The 9,964-nt window shown below is 43.1% G+C and overlaps 3 protein-coding genes across 17 annotated transcripts; all 3 read right to left on the bottom strand.

The window, feature by feature from the left end:
- Positions 1 to 83: 83 nt before the first annotated feature.
- Positions 84 to 1,052, bottom strand: LOC27206999 (non-structural maintenance of chromosomes element 1 homolog). Its single transcript, XM_016182763.3, has one exon. It carries the CDS (start codon positions 901 to 903, stop codon positions 196 to 198), a length of 708 nt encoding a protein of 235 aa, XP_016023789.1. The 5' UTR covers positions 904 to 1,052; the 3' UTR covers positions 84 to 195.
- Positions 1,053 to 1,184: 132 nt separating this feature from the next.
- On the bottom strand, positions 1,185 to 7,671 carry LOC6731252 (sodium/hydrogen exchanger 6). Of its 15 annotated transcripts, none has more exons than XM_016178877.3 (15): positions 7,017 to 7,670; positions 6,042 to 6,166; positions 5,792 to 5,977; positions 5,445 to 5,734; positions 5,249 to 5,390; positions 4,780 to 5,088; positions 4,596 to 4,707; positions 4,382 to 4,535; positions 4,268 to 4,319; positions 3,994 to 4,029; positions 3,690 to 3,886; positions 3,519 to 3,627; positions 3,330 to 3,458; positions 2,263 to 2,284; positions 1,185 to 1,575 (listed from the first exon to the last, which is right to left on the bottom strand). In XM_016178877.3, exons 1-14 carry the CDS (start codon positions 7,357 to 7,359, stop codon positions 2,267 to 2,269), a joined length of 2,202 nt encoding a protein of 733 aa, XP_016023801.1. In that variant the 5' UTR covers positions 7,360 to 7,670; the 3' UTR covers positions 1,185 to 1,575; positions 2,263 to 2,266. The 15 variants fall into 15 exon arrangements, 13 of the variants coding, with proteins under 13 accessions (XP_016023801.1, XP_016023796.1, XP_016023795.1 ...); XM_016178872.3 differs by having other exon boundaries at positions 1,185 to 2,108; XR_005543951.2 differs by having other exon boundaries at positions 2,263 to 2,610; positions 7,017 to 7,671.
- A 394-nt stretch (positions 7,672 to 8,065) lies between these two features.
- LOC6731253 lies at positions 8,066 to 9,958 on the bottom strand. The gene is made up of 2 exons (XM_016178860.3): positions 9,798 to 9,958; positions 8,066 to 9,734 (listed from the first exon to the last, which is right to left on the bottom strand). The coding sequence occupies exon 2, from the start codon at positions 9,727 to 9,729 to the stop codon at positions 8,293 to 8,295; it is 1,437 nt and encodes a 478-aa protein (XP_016023802.1). The 5' UTR covers positions 9,730 to 9,734; positions 9,798 to 9,958; the 3' UTR covers positions 8,066 to 8,292.
- Positions 9,959 to 9,964: the final 6 nt, after the last annotated feature.

The following is a 9,964-nucleotide window of genomic DNA, read 5'->3' on the forward strand; positions in this document are numbered from 1 at the left end:
CTTGGTATTCTTTAATGTTTGTCTTTTAAAGTGTGGAGCTTATACTTCTCGATACTTTACATGAAGATGTTTTAAAATGCAAGTTAAGATGTTGCTTTAAATTGTTTATTTTCTAGCTTAACAACATTTGGTTAATAAAGCGGACTTCTGTTATTCTAGTATCAAAATCTATAGTACATGTCACGGACATAATGATTAAGCAATGGAGCGTCTTATTGGAGTTGTCCACAGGTTGCCGCAGGAGGGGCAAATATCGCGTCTCTGCAAGTAGGTTTGGATGCACTCGCGGTGGTACTGAATGTTGCAGGAACTGCAGCGAATGTCCCACAACACCAGGCACTTGCACAGCGTGCAGTTCTTGATGTTCCCGGCGTGGTTCGAGCTCAAATAGAAACTGAGCTCGACGAGGCTGCGTGGGCCCAGGTAGATTCGCTCGCCCACCTCCATGAAGTAGCCCATTTGGATCCACTTCTGGAGCAGCTCCTGCATGCGACTCTTCTTCAACGGCTTCGAGCTGGCCTGCAGGACGATATCATTGTAGGCGACATTCCAGGCGATGTGGCAGTCCTCCTCGGAGGCGATCTTGTCCAGCAGTTTCGAAAAGTACTGACACTCCTCGGCAGTGAGCCCGGTATTGGCCACGCTGTCCGGCGTGGCGTCCGTCTTGGCGTACACCAGGTACTCCTCGGCCTTCACCGGATACTTGATGAAGACCAGCAACTGGCCCAAGTCCCTGATGGTGTCATTAATCTCCGCCACCAGTGCCCTAATCGCCTCCTTGCTGCCGGGCTTTGTAGTCTTGTGGTTGGCACACAGCGGGGCCAGGATATCATCGATCAGCTGGAAGCTGAGGAAGCTGTGGTTCTTGCAGGCACGCAGGAAGCCGCGTTTCACCAACTCCATTGCCAGTGATTGAATACGTTTCAAAACAAATCGAAATATACACAATTCGATTGCGAAGCGCGCCGTTGCAGTGTGCCCAGCTAGGCTGACGTGCGTTAAACTTCGGTCACACTATTTTTAAAAGTCAATCGATGTTTTTTTCAGATCTCCGATTTTAAAATTACTTGCACTTTTTTTTGGCTTAATTAAGTTTAAATTTATCATACTTTTGGTGCCCCTAAAAAGATATGCACACCTAGAATTTCTTTCTTTCTGCTTTGTTTTCATGAAAAACATTGATATTACTCATTTTTATTTATTTATTTTTATTTTGACTTAAAAATTAACAGCACAACAATTAATATTTTCAGAGAGCTTCGCTTTGTTTTAAATACAGCGTATATATAGTAAGAAATAGGTTCCTAGGTAATATCGGAAAATTTAATAGATCAGCAAATTGATCGGCTTTGAAACTTAAAAACTAAACCGAATACAATTAGTCCGTTTTCGAAACGATATATTTACACTAACTTGCTTAGAACGAAAAAGCTATAAGTTTATGTTGTGTAAAATACATCAAAAATGAAATAGTTTATGTTTGCCTGTGCCTGCGCCTTATAACTTTTTTCCGTAAAATCCTAAGAGCCGGATTCTCGTCGAAACCGGACTTTGGACATGCTCCAGAATCTCCATCTGAATATAATATGGTTTGTGGTTTCGGGCGATTACAATTTACATGTTAGCACATTTTTCGATGTCGAATAGATAAGAGAAAGGAAATATGTCCATAAGTATGCGTTTAAACTTTTGCTATGCCATTAAATTTGGCTTGGGTATAAATATATTTATGTATATAGGAAAAACTAGGTAAATTGCAGAGGCAAGTTCTAAAAATAATAGAATCAAAGAGGCTATATACTCGTATGCATGTAATTTATCGTGTTATAAGGTATGGTATTGGTGTACGTCAGCTCGATGATAGAAAGCATTTTTATAGCTTCTGTGCCCTTACTGATCTTAAATAGTTGCACAACAACTTTTAGATTTGTGTTTGTTACTAGAGTTCCGAATCACATTTCCATAAACAAGGAGAAACTGAAAAGTAATATTCTAATTTGTACAGTTTTCACATTTTCGATTTCAGATGAGACCAATTCAATAAATAACAAAAGAAAACTAACAACTAATTGAACTTATATGTAAGCATTTCGATGATCGCCTCCAACCTAAAAGCAAACAAATCATTAACAAAAAATTGAAAACACTGGGACTTTGTAAATTAATATGAAGTAATGGTTAATTTTCGACTTGAGATGCGCTTTTATGTACAATAGGCGTTAGGAAAATGAGGAAATCAACTGCAATTAAATTTGTACTTACATGGTTAGTCGCGTGTTAGAATCTAAGAAATTAGATTATGAGGAAAAATACAGAAATTAAAAGTGAACAATATAAACGAACATTCCTGACTGCTGTGCTCTAAGAAGCATTGGTTAATCGGATTTCAATTCACTGACTCGTGGCTACGTTAATCATGTCTGGGTCTCCGTCTGTGATTCGTTACAATGGGTTTACCAAGGAAAAGTAGACAGAATCGAACAAAATATTATAAATAACAAATAAATCAAATACAAAAATAGATAGGGTCCGCTCTTCGGATTACATGAAATTGTTAGTAACCAGGCTGAGTTCGTTTGCTAGGTGATTGGCTTCGTTCAAGTGAACAGACTTTTTTTTTGGGGGGCATTACCATTGACCGTTGGTAAACATGGATTATTGTTTTTTTAGGATGAATGCAGTTTGTAATTAGTTGTTAGAGTTGTTGGTATTGTTGTTAGAGCAACCAAAGTTAAATTGATAGAGTCCGCATGAGTTTGTTAGATGATTGATTGATTGATTGATCGATTGGTCGAAGGAAAGACAGAAAGAAAGAAAGATGCCGCATAAATCAATAAATAAATTAGATCATCGCCGAGAGAGTTGTTACATTTTGGTTACATAAGTATATTTGTTAAGCATGCATTTAGTAGTAGTTAACAGTCAAAACAATATTACATAGGTGTTATAGTATACTGGAAATCGCTTGCCGTCGCACAAACTTAAACAATTAGTCAACCATATTGAAGGGTGTAACTTAATGGACCTCCATCACTTCCGCTTACACCACCAAATTTAACTTTAAAATTATACAAAAGCAAAAGATCGCTAAACAAAAATCACATTTTCACGGCCAATTAATAACTATATGTCTACTTTGCCAAAGTCTCTGTGGTGTAGATTCTTTTGGATTATAGTTTTTTTTTGAGGTTTTTCGTTTCTTTGTTAGTGGCCAGCTTGCTACGCTTAGATTAGTCTTTGGTGTCTGGGGTGCTTCGCTCATTCGGTTATTCAATATTTCGGTAGCTAGCAAGTAGATGGTGATTATCGGCGGTGTACTTAATACTTACGCGACTCAGGGAGTTCCGCCGCCCCACACCTGGTGCCGCTCCGGTTCCATCCTGACTGAGACCGTTCCCGGTATCATTGTCTATGCAAATGTCCGAGTCCGAGTCCACGCGCCTGAACTCGCTTCCATCCTGCAATGCAACCCAGTCGATCAGGATTCTGTCGTCTGCTTGCTGAACAGCACAACTCACCTGCGTTAGTTGCTGCGTGGTGGTGAGCAACCTGGCAATGGGATTGCAGCAAACGGGCAGCGTCTCCAGCAAAGTGGGTCGCGAGTGCGTCAGCAAAGGCTTCATGTACCTTGGAATAGAAAGTAGCAGGATTGAGAGGACACCGAATACCGATTGCTTGTTGGCACTTACTTGGTATCAAAGTTTCCCCAGATCCTAGCGAGAATGGCCTTCTCGTGACTGTTGCGCCGCCGGCCGCCGCTTGCTACGCCCAAACTGCCATTCGGACCATCGACGGGCGTGTCCAAGTTAGTATCTGTTCCACCGGACAAGCGCATCTTGCCGCGATTAACCCCACCGCCCTCCACATCCTGCAAATAACCATCAGACTAACACAGAGTTCTATTAAATGATATTAGCTCTACTTGCACGAGGGAAAATTAGAAAATTATTTAAAACCACGGAAATGCATTGAATGATCATTGGCAAAACCTACCGTCTGCGGATGTGAATTGTCCATTGAATTGTAAACCTTTTTTAGCAAATGGTTTTATGTATTAAGGTGCGCAGAAATGTATAAATAAACAAAATCGTGAGTTAAAAATTATTCTTTAAAAAGAATGGAAAAGAGAAATTCGATATTGAGCAATGTGTTTGCAGCCACCATGCTTTTGGAAAAACACCCTTTCTTATCCCTTAATTAACAACCTACTAGTCTCCCGGCAAAATTCGGTCTAAGCACGTATATATACGTGATATTTTATACTCACACTGTGCACTTGATAGTTATTGAGTTGTTCAGTCTCATCATCCACGCCAACGCTGCAACCGAGACAGAGTTTGTGACAGAAGCGAAACCATTTAAATATACGTCATGCACTCACGGTATTTTCAACCAATTAAGCAGGAAATTTGCAGCCCCACCCTGAATTACAACCGTAAAGATGACAATCAGCGATGTGGCAGTCAGCATCGTCTGTCGTTCGTCCGACACTGTATTTCGGATGGCCAAGGCAAAGGACATGGCGCCACGAAGTCCTGTAATATAATATATATGCGTTAAGAAGAATAGATGGCACATTATACACAAAAACTTGCCAGCAAAGAACAACATATGCTGAAAGTTTGTTGAAATTTTTGGCTTTCGTTTTATGTTCAGCAGCCAGGACAAGGGATACACATTTACGGCCCTTCCAATGGCAGCGCAAATCTGTGAAAAAAGAAAAATAACTTGCTGTTTGGGAAAACCTTTTGAAGTGTTTCTATGCTGAAAATAACTTACAAAAGCTGTTATAATGAAACCGGCGTCAAAATGATGCTTGGGAAAGGTGAACATCGATACGCCAATGTAGGAAAAGATAAAGTTCTCGGCCAGAAAGTTTAGGAGCTCGAAGATCTGTTTTGTCCTTTGGCGCGAGTCCTCCGACAAGTTGTTGTAGGTGTAGTGAGCCTGGCAGATGCCGCAGAAGAGCACGGCCACCACACCAGTAAGTTCCGTAGCCTCAGCCAGCAGGAAGGTGCTGTAGCTCATGAGCACGAAGAGCGCGGATTCTAGCAAAGGAAAGTCTCGAACCCGAGTAAATTTGGTCATGTGCGGTGGGAGTTAAGGAAGTCATTAGCATAGTCATTAATGCGGAATAGATATACTTTTTCAATGCCACTTTGATGTAATAAAAATTACCTCAAATTTTACCATTTAAATGTATACCCCTTAAATAAAATACTTTATCGTTAATCTTTGAAAAGGATATCAATGCTGTCAAGCATCCCATGGCCGCGCCAATCATCAGGGATAGAAAGAAGATGGAGAAGAAGTCGCTCAACGAGCGTAGAAAAGCTGTTGTTTCGAAGTCCCCTGTACTGGAATAGTGTTCACCATAATTTTGAATGGCTCTGTAAAGAAATGATGTTTTACCGATCCCCAGCGAAAAAAAGTAGCAAACTTACCCACTAAGGACTATGGCCACGGCATCGTTGAGCACAGATTCGCCCAAGACTAGCGCATATAGGTTTACGTCGACCCGAAGGTCGTTGAATATGGCTAGAATGGTGAGCGGATCTGTGGGCGATATCAGAGCTCCAAAGTATAAGGAGTCCAGGAATGTGAAACTGCTACTCAAGTACTTTGGCATCAGTTTCACACAGCCGTACATGAAGCCTCCGATCAGGAAGGCCGACAATGTCGTGCCCACAATGGCAAACGTAAGTATGGCACCCAGGTTGCGAAAGAAGTATTTCTGCATAAGCAAAAAATATCTCAGTAAATTGTTTTCAATTCAGCTCAATGAACTCACCTTTTTTAAGCTATAGCCCGCATAAAAAATAATTGGGGGCAGGATAATATTGAAAAAGACCTCCGGATCGAACGTTGCCTTAAGATCGATTTCGTTCTCATCCACATCGTGTACTTGTCCGCGAAACACGTAGGCATACGTTATTACGTCGGGCGCCTTTGTGCCATTTGTTTGGTTAACGGGGTACTAAAATTAAAACCAAATTGTAATATATTAACATATATATTCGTTGTGGCCATTAATGACTTACCCTAAACCAAAGAGTATCAGGAGGCAACTTATCGCTGTACGTTGGAACTCCCTGAGGCTCCACCGGTATGTGGACCAGTGTGGCTGAGGTGCCGGCATATCGTATAATTGCACCCACAATCAACCCTGAAATGGGGTAAACACATTAGTTATGGCTATAGCTTCAGTTGGGATCGAAAATAAGTTGAAATGAAATGAAATTTTGCCGGGTCTTGAATGAAATAAAGTATGACTGTTTTCTGGACTGACCTATCGCAAAGCGAGAGTGTGACTAATAGCCGCCAAGAAAACTGCTTTGTCAATCCTTATCAAGCCTTATCAACTAAGCAACCACTCAACAGGTGCATACTTTGCAGACGGAATCAGTGTTTTATGATATGATAAACAAATTTGTGGGGATGATCAATCGAGGTGCGCATAACAAAAAGCTTTCACTGACCCTGCCGGGCAAATGCTAAATAATCTTTTCCAGTTTACGCCAGAGCTGGGCTTTGTCGACTCCCAGGCCAACCTGTTTTATTGAATTGTTTCATTACCTTCAATTAGTCGAACAAAATCTTGTTTGCTCTTTTATTGCTGCACATAAACGAAATTGTTAGAATAACAAAGTACTCGGCAGATTGCCGCGATCATGAACGAGCAGCAGTGAAAATACATTCGGTCGGAAAACCCCAATGATATTGACTGACTAAGCACGTCAAGGTCTCGTATACAATATCTTTGCTGCAATCCATTCGCTCTGCTGTCGTTGCGTGCAGGTTCTTCCACGGATATTGATGTTACTTCTGCCCCGGGGTGGCTTTTACTGCCTCCCATACGTGCGCACGTAATGTCACGACTGGCGTGGACAAAGGCGTAATTCGAAATTGGTGACAACAAAGAGGTAGCAATGAATGTGGCAGGTGACCGATAATCAAGTGTTTCGAGCTAAGGGAAACATGGCCAAAAGGGAAAGCTGGTTGCGTTGCCAACGTACCGTAGATGACGGCCAATCCGGTCTCGTGGAGCCAGGAGACGCGATGGTGTTTGAACAGCCAAATGGTGAGCACTGTAAGCGCCAGCAGGAACACGAAGACTAGAAGGTCCAGGCTCTGGATGCGGTGATTGAGCGTGGCCTTGGCGTCCAGCGCGATGTCCGTGTCCGTTGCGCTGCATCCAGGCACGAGGACACACAAAGCAACTCCGACTACGAGCAGCATGCTGCTCCGCCAGCACTGTAGCTTCCAGAATGTCTGCCACCTTGGACGACTTCCTGCGTCCCCATTAATACGGTGGGGCGATGTCATCTCTACCTCGGGGTCCACATCGCCGTGGGACATACTTTCTGCTGTTTCTTCCTGCGCCCGCAGCCGAAATCGATTTTCGCGTTATGTTTCACGGGTTGGGGGGGTGGTGGTGGAGGTGATGGTGCTAGAAGCGCGGAGCAGGACGACCACGCTCAGGCGGCGCCAGGGGAGTGTGTGGACCTCCTTTCGCTTGGATATTGGATGTGCCGCACAGCCGTTACATAAAATTAAAGGTCCCAAAAAGAGCTTTCAAAATTTCACAGCAGCGCACTCCGCTAAAAAAAAAACAGTTTGTTCAAATGGAAACAACCGTATGCGACTGCAATGTGACCGCACGCGGGCAGCGAAAAAATACTGCCTTTGAACAGGAGCGGTTCAGTGAAGATATTTGTATTTAATATTATAGTTATGAAAAACTAATAGTTTCCAAAAACTATTCCCGCCGACTTGTCCCGACGATCTGTAGCCCCGACCTGTTCCTCCCTGTCTCGCCGACATAGATAGTTAGATCTTCTATTTCGTAGCATTTTTATTTTTTAGTATTCCTCTATAAATAACGAAAGAAATAATAAAAAAAAGTCCCCTTGTTCAGAATTCCACCATCGACCTTAATTTGGCGATAATTATTCCGGGACAGAAGTAAACATGCAGGTGCAGTTACAGGTTATCGATAACTGTTACACTGCCTTACACATTCTGAAGTGACAAACGCGCCACCTAGGGTTCGTTTCGAAAAGAATGTTAAGTAGTTGGCGCTTTAATTTAAATATACATACAAATTATACAAATTACAAACAGTGCGGCCGTGATATTGTGGATATTTATTTGGAAAATAGATATGTAAGGCAACCCTATGCCAATGCGTGAGGCGATTTTGAAGTATTTCGTAGGATATACCGTAGTGAAACATACATATGCTCCCGCAAGTTTGTATAATTTAATTTGCATTTCTAGAATAGTGAACTTCTACTCCTTGCGCATCATATAGATTAAACTGAAAGCCAAGCTGCAGAACAATATGGGACAGCTAAGCTTAATGATTCTGTTGTTCATTATACGCCTCAAGAAGCTCAAGGGCAAGGGCTTGCCAGTTTGTTTTAGGTCCGGATCCATTTCCTCCTCCATCTCGATTTCCGCCTCCGGCTCCGTCTCCGTCTCCTTTTCTTCCGCTTGTTCACTTTCTATCAAGTCTGGAACTGTTTCAATTTCGCTGTCCTCTTCTATTCTGGCCTGCAGAAGCTGGCGCATTAGGTGCACGTTGTACTCTGGATCAAATAGTTCATCCAAAGTTACCATCTCGCGACCGCTTTCCACCGACCCCTCCAGCGAGGGTTGGTCGGCCAGTTCCGGCTCCGAGTCAATGCACACAATCTCATCCGCCAGTGGATGAAACATGGGCTCCAGTGTTTCAGGGTATTTCTCGAATTGTTCACGAACAAGCCTGTCCTCTTCGGACTCGCTACTTTCATTTATGATGGTTTCGAGTTCCTCCATATCCGATTCGGGTACAGATTTCTCAAATTCTCCGTCTGTAGGATCTTGCGGGGTCTCTTGGACGATCTCTGGGTGTTTATCTACTGGCTCTTCGTCCAAATGCTGGACAATTTCGAATTCCTTTAAAGATTCTATTTCCACGGCAGTTTCCTTTATTTCTGGAAATTCCTCTTTCTGTGCAATTTCTTTTTCCACCATCTGCACATTTCCTGCCGGAAGTTCTTCAGGTTCACTCAGAGGTATTTCCTGCTGAATATCTTTTCCTGTCAGCTTTTCCATATCTAGTCCGGAAGACTCGGCGACATTATCCACATCAGAGGCTTCATTTTGGAACTGTGTATACTGGTCCACATCAGTGACGTTATATGGCACCTGCATATCTTGGTCAATATCATCGGGCAGTAGATTTTGCATATCCAAATTATTAAGAGCCACATCAGCCTCCATTTCGGCGACGACGCGTTGAAGTTCCTTGAGGGTCTGCTCCTCTGCCAGGCGCAGCTCCATCTCGCTGCTAGTGTCCGGAATCCTGTCGAGCATCGGCTGCAGCATTGGACTTGGTCTGGCCGACAGCGTAGTCTGCTGCTCGTCCGTGGAGCAATCCAAATTGATGCCAGAATCGTCGGCCATCTGGTGACTTTCCATGGAGGAGCGTCGCTTCCCCTTGGGCATCAGTGAAGTGTAGCTCCGGCTGCTGGCACTGGGTCCCAAGAAAAGAGGAGCCGGAATTTTAGTGGGCCCGACTCCCGAACTGCGAGACCGCAGCTCACTCCCCGACGAAGATGGGACAACCGCATCCACATCGTCTTCCATTGGTTGACATTCTTCGGAGTTTTTCACATTCTTGTTGTTCTCAGCCCGCTTCAGCTCTTCCTGGGATGGAGTTGCTTGTACATTGCAGCTGGCCATCGTTGCTAATTGGAGGCATAGATGAATGAGGTCAGCACAATTTTGTAGAAAACTGTGCTCCAACTTACCCTTTACAAATTTACGCAAGACTGACTGAATTTAACCTGGTTAACTAGTTCGACATCCGTGAAATATTATATTAATGTTTTCAACATGGGTTTTCCCTTATTTCGGAGATCAAAACGTTCCCTAGCGAAAGTGTGTTCGCCTAACTGTGGCAATTGAACTAACTGGA

The sequence above is a fragment of the Drosophila simulans genome, chromosome 2L, assembly GCF_016746395.2.
Source record: "Drosophila simulans strain w501 chromosome 2L, Prin_Dsim_3.1, whole genome shotgun sequence".
NCBI lineage: Eukaryota > Metazoa > Arthropoda > Insecta > Diptera > Drosophilidae > Drosophila > Drosophila simulans.